Source organism: Argiope bruennichi, chromosome 5 (assembly GCF_947563725.1).
Source record: "Argiope bruennichi chromosome 5, qqArgBrue1.1, whole genome shotgun sequence".
Classification (NCBI taxonomy): Eukaryota; Metazoa; Arthropoda; class Arachnida; order Araneae; family Araneidae; genus Argiope; species Argiope bruennichi.
The window spans coordinates 76,998,505-77,014,936 of record NC_079155.1 but is presented as its reverse complement, the minus strand read 5'-3'; the positions used below and the strand labels follow the sequence as shown (position 1 = coordinate 77,014,936).

At 25.1% G+C, this 16,432-nt stretch overlaps 1 protein-coding gene across 1 annotated transcript in view; it reads left to right on the top strand.

Moving 5' to 3' along the window:
- Positions 1-266: 266 nt before the first annotated feature.
- Positions 267-16,432, top strand: part of LOC129968934 (aspartate--tRNA ligase, mitochondrial-like) — a 29,544-nt gene continuing 13,378 nt past the window's right edge. Inside the window, exons 1-9 of the mRNA XM_056083293.1 lie at positions 267-520; positions 2,015-2,178; positions 7,212-7,310; positions 11,078-11,176; positions 12,294-12,417; positions 12,825-12,871; positions 13,746-13,817; positions 15,042-15,146; positions 15,468-15,647. Coding sequence (XP_055939268.1) covers positions 448-520; positions 2,015-2,178; positions 7,212-7,310; positions 11,078-11,176; positions 12,294-12,417; positions 12,825-12,871; positions 13,746-13,817; positions 15,042-15,146; positions 15,468-15,647 — 963 coding nt within the window. The 5' untranslated portion in view covers positions 267-447. The remainder of the gene's footprint in view (positions 521-2,014; positions 2,179-7,211; positions 7,311-11,077; positions 11,177-12,293; positions 12,418-12,824; positions 12,872-13,745; positions 13,818-15,041; positions 15,147-15,467; positions 15,648-16,432) is intronic.

Genomic DNA, 16,432 nt, shown 5'->3' with positions numbered 1-16,432 from the left:
TTTCTACTGTTTGCTTATGTATTTAAGGAATCGTCCTCTGTTTTCCTTAATTTTTTATTTAAATACGGTTATGTAAAATTATAACAAATAATTGTTCACTATTAATGAGCTCGAGTTAAAAAAAATGCACTCTTTCCATGGAGCTTCCAAAAATGCATTCCTTCCAGTCAGTGCTTTATTTCACAGATTCGGATCAACAGTTCGTAGTTCGTACCAATGCGAGCGACATACCTCAAATCCACCGATTTTCGATTGCTCTACGATTCAATCAAGCAATCAAACATGAATGAATGTTTTGACTTGCACATGTTTGTGTTTTGTTAATCCATGTGTAAATCCCTTTATTTATTTTAATTATTTATTGCTTGTATAGTAACATTGGAAACTGTTATTGCTATATGCCATATTTTTAAATATTCTGACTGCTTAAATTTAAATATAACTATTATGAATTTAGCACCTTTTCGCTCCTGTTTACAAAATCCATTCCTTGTAAATTTATGTCGTCGTATGAGTTCGAGTAAGTTATATTTAAAATTTAGAAACTGTTTTCTTTATCACATTTTATTTACTATATTATTTTGCTGTTACATCGAGCTGCATAAAACGGATCCTCCTAAAATATGAATATTTATTTTTAATGTTCTTTAAAAGATCATTGAAATAAATTAGCTTCAATGTGGTGAAATGTTTTAATGAAAAGTTTATTATGATATCGATGCTTTTCACAGAAGTATAGCATTAAATAAAATTTAGGAATAAAATAATGCTTGATTCAATACTAGTACTCATTACTTTTTTTTATCTGTATTATTCTTTATTCTTTTGTAAAATACATAATGGAATTATAATTCATAATTTAATATTATTTTTCATTACTAGAATATTTTTTTTTTTTGCAGTATGAATAATTTTAATTTAAAGTCATTAAGTGTTAGTCGGTGCTCACTATATTTTGCTACTAACTACTCATTTCTGAAAAATTGAAACTTATGCAAATCCTTGTAATAGTTCATAAAAATGGTAATTTTTTTTTTTTATTTTGCTTTAAATTTTTACTTGTTTAATTATTAGTTTTCATATGTAACTTAAAAATTGTTAACTTTATTGTTTTTATTATTAAATTAAACAGATTTTTTAACTTTTTACTGCAATAATACAATTTGTAATTATATCTATAATTTTAACAATGCTATTAATAATTGTTAGAATTTTATGCTTCTGATACAACTTTTTCAACTGCAAAATTTTATAGAGTATTGAAATTGTATGCTTATTAGTATATTTTAAATTATACAGTTTTCAGGTTCAGTTAATTCTTAAGAAGTATAATAAAATTTCTGACAGAAGTTATACTTGTACTTAGAATAGAAAGTTGTCGGTTTGAATTTTACTATACCCTTATCTATGTAGTCATTCGCTGAAATTAATATTGTAAGAGTTAAATTATTATTTTAAATTTTTTTATTTTTGTATTTATATTACTTTATAATTAAGTACATAATTAATTATGTACAATTTATGTAATGTACATAATTAATTATGTACTTATATTACTTTAATATTGTATTCCCATTTCATAATAATCTTTCAGTCTCTAACTTGTGATATCTCTAATCATATATATCAAATATTATTGCATAGATGTTTTTGGCAAAGTTTTTTCAATGTACTCCTTTTTTATTTATTCCTTTCATATTAAAGTAAATGTATCAAAATTATTTTAAAAAATCAATGTGAAGATAATTTACATTAATCATAATATTAAGTATATCTGAGACCAATTTCCTCTTAAAAAGGGAACCGCTTGTTTTCCCTATATTTGCCTACTTTAATACCCTCCTTCTAATCCATTTATAAATGTATAAGAATTTCAGCCAAAAAATTTAATGCAATAAAATAAAGTAAGAAATTCTTTTTGACTTTGCTAGTCAATTTTATGGAAGTGATATAAAAATGTTGTGAAAGAATAAGAAAATTAGTATTCATTTTCAATTCTTTATTTTTGTTCCAGGTGTAAATAATTTTACAAATCGAACTCACACATGCGGTGAGTTGAATGCAAGTCATGTTGGAGAAGAAGTGACATTATGTGGATGGACGACTTTTGAAAGATGTGATAAGTTTATCATTCTACGAGATAAATATGGTTTTACCCAAATCATTTTTAATGAAATTGTGAGTATATTGTTTATTTATTGTTTAAAAAACTAAATATAATTTTTATTTGCCTCAAAATATGGATGGATGAGTGATTTTTAAATTATACAAAACTGATATATAGTACACTCCCAATTATCCGCGGAATTGGTTGGCGCGGCCGCCGCGGATAACAAAAATCGCGGATAATACAAAAAAAGCTAAAAACGGGTATAGCAAAAGAGAAAACAGTCATTCCAACTTTGAAAAATCGTTTTATGTACAATAAAACGTAAAATAAACAGCAGGAAATGTTTAACTAACGCTTAATATTTTCGTATATCACTCAAAACTAACCTAAAATGCATTTTGTTAATGAAAACAGAAAAGTGCTTTTTACTTACGAGAGGCGTCAAGGATACACAGAAAAATTAATACATATGTAATACGTATTACTCATCAGAGGGGAAGGTTCCGAGAAGACCTGGGATATTTTTGCCATAAATAAGCACAATGTTAGCAAATTTAACGTTTCGTTCAGTTTTGGGAACATTTTTATTTTCTTTGCTTTACACTTGTACAAAAAACTTTGTGCGGCAGGCGCAGATAATCAGAAATCTACTGTACACAAGTTTCCTTGAAAATACTTTTGCTTCATATTTTTCTTTAAATTATTGAATTGATTGAAGGTGGTTACATATAATATTTCATTGGTTCAAATTAGAAGTAACATGTAATTTTAATGAAGAGGATTAAATAAAAACTTAGCACTAGAAACTCTGAACAAATTGAAACAGTTAGAACATCAGCTGAGGGAAAGAGCAGCCTTATCATGTTGACTGAACACAAATGTGTGAAAGAAAAGGAAAAGAGAACAAAACACTTGGGTTGAATTGGTCCTATTTTTATTTCCAAATAAATGAAGCAGCTTATAATGTTTTCTTCATCAAGAGAATGAAGAAAATTATAGACAGTTACAGTGCACACTAGATAAGATGAAATACCGCTTGATATTCAGCTATAATATTTTTTAGTGTACAATTTTTTTTGTATTAAATAATATAATAGACCAAACTCTTTATCAGTGGTTGAATCCTTTATAAGCATTGATATGAATCTGTAATATCATTTTGCTATACTGTTGGTTTCATAGTAAACAAGAGAAATTTACTAATATTTTTAATGGATGGTAGGTCATTGTTTCCCATCTGTATTGAATAAAAGTAGGTTTTGGTAAATATTATGATGATTTATCTATTAGGAACCATGATCTACAGATTTTTCTAGAAAACTTCGGATCATGTTAGATGCTATAAAAGCAAAGAGCTAGCTTGTAAGTCTAAAAAGAATTCTCTTTTGTAAATTTAATGAAGGAAAGGGAGCTTGATAAATATCTATTAGAATCTACCCGGTAGGAGATTGCAGTCTACCTGATGGAAGGGTATTATCTGCTGTTTGAGAGTAGAAATGTAATGATTATGTTCTGAAATTTTTATTAGATTTTTAATTATAATCTAATTCATTTTTTTTTTTTTGTGAAAATTGTTATATTTACTACATTTCAAAATAAGTAATTCTTTTAATCACTGATCAAGTTAGCATCAAATCATGTAATTTTGTATCTTTAATTAAACTATTTTATATTTAACTCAAACTCTAACAAAATAAGGGAATAAGATCTGATGATCAAATTATTGATCTTTGAGTTCAATTAAGGTAACATACACTAATGGTATATCTCAGCAAATTTTTTTAAATAAGATTCTTTCTTGTTACATTTCTCACTGGAGTTTTACGTGTAAGAATATTAAAGAATGTACTATATATATTTGAGAAAAGCATATAATTTATATATTTGCTTGTAGATAGAGAAGTTTTATGAGCATTCCAAATGGCATATGGTATTAAATTATGTAGCAAGTTTTGTTAAATTATTAACATTATTAAGTAGCGAATTTTGTGGGCATGAAATTGTAATAAATATATCTGATATTAAATAATAGACATAACCACAAAAAGGCAAACTTGTTATGTTTTATTGAGAAATTTGATGAACTCCCTCATAATGATAATAGGTCCTAATGACATTAATACAGTTAATTTATTTTTCTTTGGATGCAATTAATCAAACTTTTCTCCTTTATGATACAAATCTAATTTCTTTAATTTGCTACTCTGTTCTTAGATCATGAGGCTTTGAAAACTATTTTGAATTGTGCATATAAATTTTAACAATTTTCTATGTGCTGTAAATTCATTCCTATGGATGTATGGATTTTGGTAGAATGCATTATCAATCTTTTCATTTTGTAAAATGTATCAGTAACTGAAGAAATGTGTTGTTGCATTTGTAACAATGTTTTTTGATTTAGATGTGTCTTGCTTCCTAGCAAAAATATGCTGCTTAATCTTCTGCTCAGCTTTTTAATCTTGGGATTTGCTGCAGTATTATTGAATGAAAGTAATAATATCTTCTATTTTCAAAACTGTTGAAGCCTTTTATGCATAAAAGTGTCCAGGATTTAGCTATCCATTTGTGCACAGTAAATCTCATTATAATTCTGGTGAAATAAAGAAAAATTGCCAATATTCAAAAATTGCTAAAAAGTTTCTCCCACAAAATATATTTTTGCCTCAACAAATAGATTCAACATTCTAATACGGGAGCTAGTCCTCTCTCCCGGATAGCATGACCCTTAAAAAAAAATTAAATTTCTTCTTACAGGACTTCTCAAACTTTTTGTACATATGAATCCTTTTTTAAGTGAGAAAAAGTTTGATATTCCTATCTCTGTAAAAAATGTTACCACTCTGTTGAATTGAAAAATTATGAGAAAAAAAAGTCTTAATCAATGGTAATCAAAAGAAAATTTAATAAAATTTAATTCTTTATTACAATTTAATGGTATCTATAAATCAAAATGATTTTTTAAAATCTGTCCTCATTTAAAAAAATGCTTAAGAATGTGAATTGAAAAAACCTACAGAGTATTTCTTTATTGCCAGTTTTTTGTATGTTGGTGTCACTATATCTTTCCCTGTTCAATTCAAGAGCCATAATTTATAACAGGAGATTGGCAGTCTTTTTTATTTGTTAGGTAGTACCATTTTTAAATACCCTTCAAATAATGCTTGAGTTACAAGCATTAATTTTACTTATGAAATATACAGTTTTAAAAATGTTTTTTTTTTAATTTATGGTGTGTTTTTTTTAATTTGTGATATTAAAATAGTTTATTTTTAGAATTCTTAATTCAGTTACTTATTATAAATGTTAGAAAAGCTATAATTTTGATTTTAAAATCTAATTATTTAAAGTGAAAAAATAATGAAATTTGAATATGTCGTCTCCTTTTGCCAAATAGTATGTTGTCATTTTAAATAATATTCTGTATGAATAATAAAATACATATTTCATAAAAAATAAGAAAAATATTTTTTTTATATTATTATAAAAATATTTTTAATGAAATTTCTAATGAATTTTTTGGAGAAAGTGCATCATGATTCAGTTAATATAAAATTAATTTCATTTTCAAACAAGATGGTAATCTCATATTGTTTTGCTTATTGTATTATTAATTCTTGAATAAAATTCAAACTTGAAACTGTCAACTTGTAAAAAAAAGCCTTTCTAAAAAGTAGGAGATAGAAATCTGAATTTCTTAGCATTTAATGCAACTATCACATAACAATATCAATAACTACTTGATTTTATTTTTTAAGAATTTTTTTTATCAGTTTATTTTTTGATATAAGAATAAATTTTTGCCACTTTAAAAAAAAGAATATAATTAGAAAAATGTGAAGCACACGCAGTTATGGAATATTGTTTGGAACTTTTTCCTTTTATTAAAATTTAATATTTATTTTGCTATGTGTTTTTTATTTACTGACTTGAAAAGTTTGTATTTATGCATTAGAAAAGCTAAAAGTCATAAATCTCTGGTCTATAGTAATGTTCAGAAATTAGTTTTATTAAGCTTCTTGAACTTGCTTAATTGCTTCTTTTTTCTTACTACTAAGATCCTAAACATGGATTCCCCCCCCCCTTTCAGCTATGCTGTTCAATTTCAGAAAACTTTTATTTTCAATTTAAATATCTGCAATTCTGAAATTTATATACTTTGAGAAATTTTTCACTGAGTAATGTGAAGTCTTGTTTCAATCATTTGCTTGCTTTTTCATTTATTTGTTTATAAATTCACTTATTATGCAATCATAATCAAATGCACTATTTGATTTTCTTCAGATTTGTCATGAATGAAAAGAATATGCTTGTGTTTTTTTTTTTTTAAATTCTATATTAAGATAGTGGCTATTTTAATGTTTTCAGTTTTTCACAAGTGACAATGAGATGGTGACTTTCAGTGATAAGTTCAGCACCAGTAAAACATTTAAGTTATTTCTGAAAAGTAAGAAAATTAATTATAATTCTAGTAATACTGATACAAGCAATATTACACAAATACATAAAAGTTAATGATAACTCTTCAAGAGAGAAATTATAACGTCTGATATTCCTGATTATAATGCTATCATCATCACAATAAATAACAACATTGGCTAAACCATTAAAGACGTGAAAAAAAGCATGTCTTATATGTGGTCTGTTGCTTATATATTTATTTCTTATAAAATTATTTTAAGACATATTTTCACAGAAAGTTGTCATTGCCATATACCTATAATTGCCATGTGCTATATAAAAAAGTGAAAGATAAAAATTTGTGTTAAGAAATAGGAATTTAATTGAAATCACTTGCATTTCCATTTATATATATAAGCTTGCCTAGACATTATGTGGACAAAGTCATGGGGGGGGGGAGCTGCATCCGGTTTGCTGTGCTAACTGAAAAATTTGAAATGCTTGTAGCTTTTGCTTCCACTTCTTTTTTATATTTGTTATCAAAACTAAAAACAATATCTCTTTCTTGCTTTCTTATTGCCATACATATCAGTTAATTTTTTTTTTGATCAACACATATTGCCTCGATTGCAATTATTAATATTATATATATATATTTCTAAATTGATTTAAATGTCTAATAAAATGTTTCTTTTCTGTTTAGGAGAATTTGTCCAAAAAGTTTGTGAAATCATTGCCTTTGGAATCTGTAATTCAAGTGAAAGGAATAGTCAAAAAACGACCTCCAAAAGATTTTAATAAAGTAAATATACTTTCATGGATTTTGTAATTTTATCTATGTATGCATTTTGTATAATCATTTTGGTATATATTTTGGTTAGTTGTTACAATCTTAAAAGAATTTTATATTTTTTTATCTTTGATATTTAAAATAGCTTTTTAGTGTACAGTTGTAAAACAAATTTGGAGATATTCTTTTTTTTTTTTTTAAATATTATGAAGTAACAGTTTCCCAATATAAGCTCTGTATTAAATTCTGTACATAGTGTTTTTCTAACATTTCTTAGTTTTCATGAAAAAGCAACATTTTCTTCAGCACCTCATGCACAAGAAAAGTGACACAGAGTGCACAAGATGTGAGATAGCTTTTAATATTTTAAATTTCTTGAATACATTTTTGTGGCCTGGAATAGTTTTTAAAAAATGGTGGGTGGGGAACATATATTAATGTGTATGGGAGTAATTGCATTCCATATATGGCCATATTTCTGAATTTTTGATTTTCTCAAGTACAGAATTTCCATTCATATGAAATATAGACATTATCTTTCTTAAATGTTGTTTAGCAACAAATATATTGTTCAGATACTCATTTTATTAGTGATATTGTAACAAAATGTAATATATCACTGATATTGTGTTATCATGCAGAAGAAAGCTACATATTTAGTTTGATCATATAGTTTTTTAAACTTTCTTAACTCTAAAGCTCACAACCCATGCAAGTGGGGGTTATCACCTCTATTAAATTGTAAATCATTCTAGATTATTAAAGGGACAAAATAAAGGTGCAACCTCCCTGTGCTCAAAAATCATGAAATGTCTATATCCTTTCTCTAATATTTAAATTGGTAAATGTAAATGTATCTTTAACACTATATTACCATGAGATAATCAAGACATCATTCTTCCATTCCTGTTATTAATCACTCTATATGAAGCGGAGTTGATCTCTGTAAGAAAGCTTTTTCACCACAAATATTCTTTAAATTCTGCTTAAGCAATGCTTCAAACCTTAATGGCTGCTGGGTCACTTTTCTTGTTTCAAACTCTATGCCTCCATCCTTCTATCAAAAAAAAAAAAAAAAAAAAAAAAAAAAAAAACATTGGACAGTCTGCTCTTCCTGCTACAGATTCTGCATCACTAGGAGAAGGGCTGGGGGAGGCAGAAAGATTTTTTCTTCTATCAGAATTCCATTGTTGCTCTTCGTTGTTATTTCCAAAAGGTGCTCTTTTTCACTGCCTCCAGCTGAAATAAATGGACATTGTGATGTCACTCATCTCTTTTGCTTTTGGTTTTTATTTTCAATCCTACCAGTAGGCCTCCTTTCCAGAGATTTTCTTTAAAGTTCACCCATCTGGCATGTGACTTTTTTTAAATTACGGATTTGATGAACATATCTAGGCATTCTCACAATACTACTTTTTCAGGAAATATAGTTTTTCAGAAATTAAGAGAAAATAGGTTGAGAAAATTATTTTTATTCAGGCATGCCCATTTTTTCTTGCATAACATAACTACAATAAAACAATTATAGTGTAGAAGCTGTGATAAATTGTGAATTTTCATTTATCTTATTAGACAAAAATGCATAAGCTTTTCAGAACATTTTCTTTAAATCCTTTTATTAAAGATTTATGAATAATTCATATGGCTAAATATGTTGCAAAAATTCTTTATAATCTATGAACTTTTTTTTTCTTTTTCAGATACCTTTTAATATATATATCCAATACTTACTGATTTAAATCTTCAAGGTACAGATAAAATTTCATTTTCTTTGTTGTGTCTGAACTAAGAAATTATTGTTGTAGAAGGCACACAAAACATTAACATTATTATTATAGTCCCCAAATCATCTACATACACATAAGAATTATTAATTTTCTAGCGTGACATCAACCTGAAATTTCTCTTCCAAAGAATAAAAAATTGAAATAATCTTCATAGCACTTACCTTCAAAATATATTGATGGTTCAACTGAACTTTCATTTATGAAGGAAAAATGTTTAGGACTTACTTCTGCACAATTTTAAATAATCTTTCTTATCATTATATTTAAGAAGTCATAATGTTTAGTAACTTTGTGGATGTTATGTAATAAAATACAAATTAATTGTTTTTAAATTTAAAGCAATTATATTTTTGTTAGCAAATCTTTATGTATGTTATTAGAGATGGAATGGAATGTAGTGATAGAATGTAGACACTGCTTAAATAATTTGCATTTGTTATGAAATCCAAAATATAGGTATAGGTTTATTGTTATCTTTGCATATTCATTGATGCAAGTATGATGATTCTTTTTATTCTTAAAATCAATTATTTAAATTCAGAAATTCTTTGGTTTAAAGTAATTCTTTGGTATTACAAACTCTGATTAGATTTTAGAAAATGCAACATGAATAATTACATATTCAATGGTGAGCATGAAAAAGTTGATGGGCATTATGAATGTATAAGCTTGAAATTCGTATTTTAAGTTTTATACTCTTGAAATTATAGACTCTGAAAGGAGTTAGAGCTTATGAAATGTAAGAGTTTGCTTGACTTTAAATAAAGTTAGAACTACTTTAACTTTTAAAAAAATTGAAGAGTTTTAAAAAGAGTTAATTTTCAAGATGCAGATAAATTGAATTTATAACATGTATCTACATATCCTATTTATATTCTGGATTATTTAAAATTGGTAGATTTTCTATTCCATGATAATTTTTTTGAAGTGATAATAGATTTTTTTTTCTATAATGTATGAAATATGTAAAAATACACTTTTAAATGCAAAACACACATTACTAAATCATACTCTGACTAAGGAAATAGTTCTCCAAATATATTTAAAAATCCTAATTTTTTAAATTTAATTTAATTTTTTTATACTTTTTGGAAGTTAGAAATTCTGAATTTTAAAATGCATAATTTTTCTTAATTTTTGCTTTAGAGCAAATAATCATTCAGAGATTAGTCATATGGCCATATTGTGATAAAAATATAGCTTAGATACTGTTCAGGAATATTTAATATCATTAAACAAAACTGAAGGTACAGTTTTTTTAAAAAAAAATCCTTCCAATGTATTACTGGCAAAAAATTTTAGAACAAATAATTGAAAAACAGATTAGTAGTCTACCTCCTTTGTATTCCCTCATCTTTATTCTTTCTAATAGCAATTCCTCATATCCAATATTTGTCTGTTTTTATATTTTAAGTTAATATTTTTGAAAGTTGCATGAAAAGTGATTGTCTGAATCTAATTGTCATGCTGATTTTATAAAATTTGTTAACAAAGTAAAGCAACATCAATAATTGTGAGAATTATTTTTCAGCTGTTGATAGTAAAAGTAGCTGTAATAGCAATATTTATAGCAATTTATAGAAAATTAGTAGTAAATAAATACGGAAATAATGCAATATTATTATTAGTGCACCTTCACCACTATAAAAATGAGCTAAAAGCAGTTATCTTAATAATAGTTGAGAAACTAAAAAAAAAAAAAAAAAAAAAAAAAAATTGGAAAAATGTTACCAATAATATTTTAATTTATTTTAAATTTGATAGATTTTTTCCATGAAAAGGATTAAAATTTCCGCATTATTGTCACAATCAACCCTTGGTATGAATTAGATAGCTGATCAATATATCTTGAATTAGTTCCTTGAGATAAATAATTTATTTATCCCATAAATTAAGATTAAATTCATATAAAATTTTAACAATTCTTGTGTAATTCTTATGTCCTATATTGTCAATTTCCTTTAAATTCAAAATTTCTTTAAATCTATTTAGCGACTGCCAACAGGAGAAATTGAGGTAGAAGCCAAAGACATTAAACTTCTTAATGCCAGCATTCCAAGACTGCCAATCACTTCTAAAGATCAGGAAAAGGTATGTGAAACTTGTATATTTATCCATATAGTTTTTATTATTATACTGGTTTACTGTTTTCATTATTCATATATATTAAATGCTATAAAGAAGACCTTTGCATTTAAATAACATATCAATCTATATGAATGCAATTTTAATCAAAAAATAGAAAAGTGTGAATACTAATTTTTGTATGTAATATTTGGTACTGGATTTATTAGCAAATTGTGATTGAATTGCCTAACGTTATCATAAATGGAAACATTTTTGTAACTTTAATTTTTAAAAATTAATTATTTATTTAATTCTCATAAAACATTCATTAATATCTTCCAATATTTGTGAACAAAATTTGAAGCACCCATAACATGACAAAGATTGAACATATTAAATCATCTGTGAATAGCTGTATAGTGTAAGCATAACATATGAGGAAGTAAAAATATATTTAAAATTAGCTTTTGCAATATACATGTGAATTGATACATGTTTTTATTATGTATACAAATGTCTGTGCATGTTATAAAATATTTTTAATATAGTAAAAATCTTTGTACAAAATTTTATAATAAACAAAATCTTTTTATCATATCCAGCTTTAATTTAAAATTTCAGAATATATATATTTTAGAATATTTCAGAATGTCTGATTGAATATAAATTCAGATTTTTAACATTCTAAAAAAATTAAATTATAAAAATTGACTATAATTTATAAAATGACTGCTAAATGCTATTTTTTTTCTATCGATTATTCTTAATATTTTTAGACAGTGGTAGAAGATTTTATTAAATATTAGCAATTTGGAAACAAATAATTAAAATGATTTAAAATATGATTTTCTTCAGTAATCTTAAATTTTCTTTCCATTGAAATGTTAATGCTTAAAATGAAACTATCTTTTCTTTGTTTGTGTTTAATTAATAAGAAATAATTATTTGTTTATAATGAAACATTTATTAAGCTTTACAATATTTGTGAATTAAAGTTGAAAAAAAAAATTGAAAAATAATTTCATTTCTGAAATGTATACTTTTATTTAATTAAACCAAATTTTTTTCTCATTTCTTTCTTTTAATAGAATGTATGGTATTTATTTTTTATATTCTTAAAATGAAATGCTGTTTTTAATAGATCAATGAAACAACTAACTACAAATACAGATATTTAAGTTTACGTTCTTCTAAACTTCAAGAAAATTTAAGAATACGTTCCAGTGTACTAATGAAAATGAGAGAGTTTCTTCACAATCAACATGGTAAATAATGAATAGTTTTGCTTAAAATCCTTTGTGTGAATATTATTCCATTTTTATCAACTTTTTAAAAAACTTATTTTATCTTGGTAAAAGTAATATTTTATAATTGATTTTTCATTCATTCTCTGATGTGAGAGTTTTAAAATCTTTCATTCTTTCAATAACAATGTGTTATTTTAACCTTTTTGGAACTTAATATCAATTAAATGATTAATTTAATTAAATTCCAATTTTATGCAAATGGCACCACCTGGCACTTGTTTTATTACAAGATTTCATTTAATGATGAATTATAAATTAAAGACTAAACAATAGAAAATAATTTAAATTTTTTTAAAAAAAATCTGTCTTTTTGCTTTGATAAAAGCTGTTTTAAAAAATTGTAATTATTAAGTTTATTTTTATAGGTTTTGTTGATATTGAAACACCTACTCTCTTCAAGAGAACACCAGGGGTAAGAACTCTTAATTCCTTTGTTTAAATCAGTACTCTGGAAAGTTTTAAAAGTTTGTAAGAAAAAACTTATAATACTTTCTAGCATCAATTTATGTTTCAATTAATTAATGAAAACAGTTACAAATTTTACCAATAAGCATTTGCATTATTTTCTAGTCTGTATATATAAAGCATAGCTATATGATTTGTATAAATATCATAATACTGTAAATTGAACAATTTTAAGTCTTAGAAGTTAACTAATATACAAAGCTGACATGGTTTCAAAAGAAAGTTTAGAGCATCAAGAAGAATTGCATCTGAAAATCAGAATGCAGATTCAATATTTAACGGTTGTAACAAAAAGTATATAATAATAAATAATTTTAATGGATATAGTAATAATAATCAAATAATTGTTGCATTAGAAATCATATTGTTTATTTGTAGTTTGAAATCTTTAAATCATTATGACATTTTTTTCTAAAAGAATTTAACTCCATAATGCCGTTATTGTGTATTGAGCAAATTATGCATGTATGTTTCATCTTATAGAATGGCGCAGCATGGCCAAAAATGGCCCTTGCGGCAAAAAATACCAAACTAACTAATTTATCTTATAGAAAATTGACTTGTATTCATTTTTTAGTTAATTGATTTTTAATTACTTTGTTTTTAACATTTTGCAATTTATAAAATTTTGGTTTTTTTTTATACACCTTAAATTATTAAATCATCATCTATTAAAGATGTTTTTTTTTTTTTTTTTTTTTTTTTTTGTATTTGAAAAGTAAAATAAGATTTATTTTTCTGTGCTATTTTATTTTATTAACATGATTACAACAAACCTTGTTAATTTAATTTATTTATTATTCATAATATTTTTAATTTAGGGAGCAAAAGAATTCATTGTGCCTACTAAATTTCCAGGGAAATTCTATTCTTTAGTCCAGAGTCCACAACAGGTAATTCTTTTTAGACTATAATGTAAGACTTCAGTTTATATCCAGGAAATCGATTACATAATAGTGAGTTCATTTATATAAAATGTAAATGGGAAGATTTTCATTTAATGATGCTTTTTACCTTTTTGAATTCTTGATCAAAGTATAAAAGACATTTATTCTAAAAAGCCAAATAAATAAATAAATGTTCCAAAAAACCAAGAATAATTTACAACATTTCTTTTATGGTAATTTCAGACTGTTGCAGCTTATAGTTGCAATATTTCATTGAATTTTATGATGCAAAGAACTCTTGCTTTTGATAGGTCTTTAAACTAATTGAGAATACCCCTTTTAGAATAAAATTGGTGCATATAGATTTATTTTAATTGAATATTATTATTAACAGTTTTTAAAGATTGTCTTTGAAGGAAATTGTGCTTCTGCAAACAGTGGTAGCTTTTAAAGTGGCATCTTTTTAAAAAAAAATCTCAGTTTAATGTAGAAATCCAAAATTTAATTTTGCCTTTTTGGCTATACAGTTACGTGCTGTCTATGCTATAAATTATTTTAAAATTAATAAGGGTTTTTTTTTTTTCAACAACTGGCTTTCAGAAATGGCTGAGTGTTATTTTTTAGAACTTAGTTTATTTTATAATATATGAGGCTCTGATAATGTTTATATATAAAATAAAAGAATAAAATGTATATAATTTTACTTTTTTCACTCTCTGCATTCTTATATTCGATTCTGTAAGATGTTTTAGAACTTTCAATCTTACCTTAAATAGTGTCAATGCATAAAAATTTTGAAATTAGTTAAAATTGTGATAAAAAATGACATTTATTCCACTGAAAGGCTAATTTAAAAATTATGAGACAGTGTACAAATATTTTTTATGCAATAATATTTTCTAAAGTTATAGAAGAAAAATTTTAAATTCTTCTAACCCATTTAATTCTTTTTTAAAGGTCTTAAAAATAATCAATAATGTAGTTAATCTTTATAGGTACTAATGAACATATGTGCAAAAATTTGTTTGATTCCATCAAGGGGTGTGGATCAAAGGGTATCAAACAAGCAAACATTCTATTTTATAAATATAGGTTTTGATTTATTGACTAAAAATATATACTTTTTTCATGCTATCAATTTCCATGCATAATTATTTTTTAAATGTATTGCTGTTATATTAAGAGAGTTACATTTATTTTCTTCAAATAAAATTTTTCTTTAATTTTTAGTTTAAACAGTTGCTGATGATTGGATTGTTTGATAGGTATTTCCAAATTGCCCGCTGTTACAGAAATGAAGGCACAAAAGCTGATAGGCAACCTGAGTTTACTCAAGTAAGTTTTAGTCCACTACTTTACATATTGTATTGATATATCCATTAATGAATTCATGAAACATTAATATATAATTTTCTTATAATTTCTAAATTTCTGGAATTTCTTCAGAATTTTCATGTATCTTACTTTTTATTCTTATTTCTTTTGATTCATATTAAATGCTGAACAATTTTTATTATTTAACACGTGAATATTTAATGACCTTACTCATATTGAATTACTACTGCATAACTTACAAATTTTATTTATTGAACTGCATTTAAAAACTTATGTAGATAACTATGCTTATGGATTTTATTTCATTAATAATTTTTTCAGGTAGACATAGAGTTATCTTATACATCTGCAAAAGATATTCAAAATTTAATAGAACAGCTTATAAAATACAGTTGGCCAGTTGAAAAAGGTGAGGTTCAAATACCTTTTAAGAGCATAAAGTATGAAGAAGCTATGCATTATTATGGAACTGATAAACCAGATCTTCGCTATGATATGAAGGTAATATTGCTAGTTAAAAAGAGCAACATAAATGTTTATATGTAATTGTTCCATTTTCTTATAAAGGATTCCGTTACACCCCCTCCCTTTTTTTATGTGTGCAGTCATTGTTTCTCTCTGAAAAATAATTTTTCTTGGTCTTTTAAAGACTTTAAAATTGACAGGTTGAATATATCTTCTTTTTATTATTATTATTAGCATAAGTTATCATTTCAAAAGTTATCAATCACCCTTTTCAAAAGTTCAGTATTCTGTAGCAAGTAATTTTATACATGATCATTGTTCTGAAGTCTGAATAAAACATTCATTGGTAAGTTCTTGAACGAATTTATAAGTGCACATGATAATATATGCTTTGCCACAACATAGTTGATTGTTATGTCCATCGCAATAGTATTGTTGACAATAGTATTATTTGGATGTATAAAGTTTAAAAATGTAATCTGATCAATTGCAAAATAAGTGCTACCAAAAAAAAAAATGTCTTCTCAAACTGGAAAATCGGTTGTAAAGAAACAGACGAAAAAATATCATGAATATATTCTTAATATTCTATTTAACTAATTTTTAAAAACTTTTTTTGTGCATATTGAACACAAAAATAAAATATAGCAACTGTATAAAGATTTAAGCTCAAGACTTGGATGAATTTCCACAATTTATATCTCCTGCAGTTTTTTAAATCAACTGCTTTTAGAATTACTTCTGATGCAAAATTAAAAAATATATATGTATGAGGTATTTACACCAAAATTATAGATTTCTATCAAATTTTGAATGAAAAC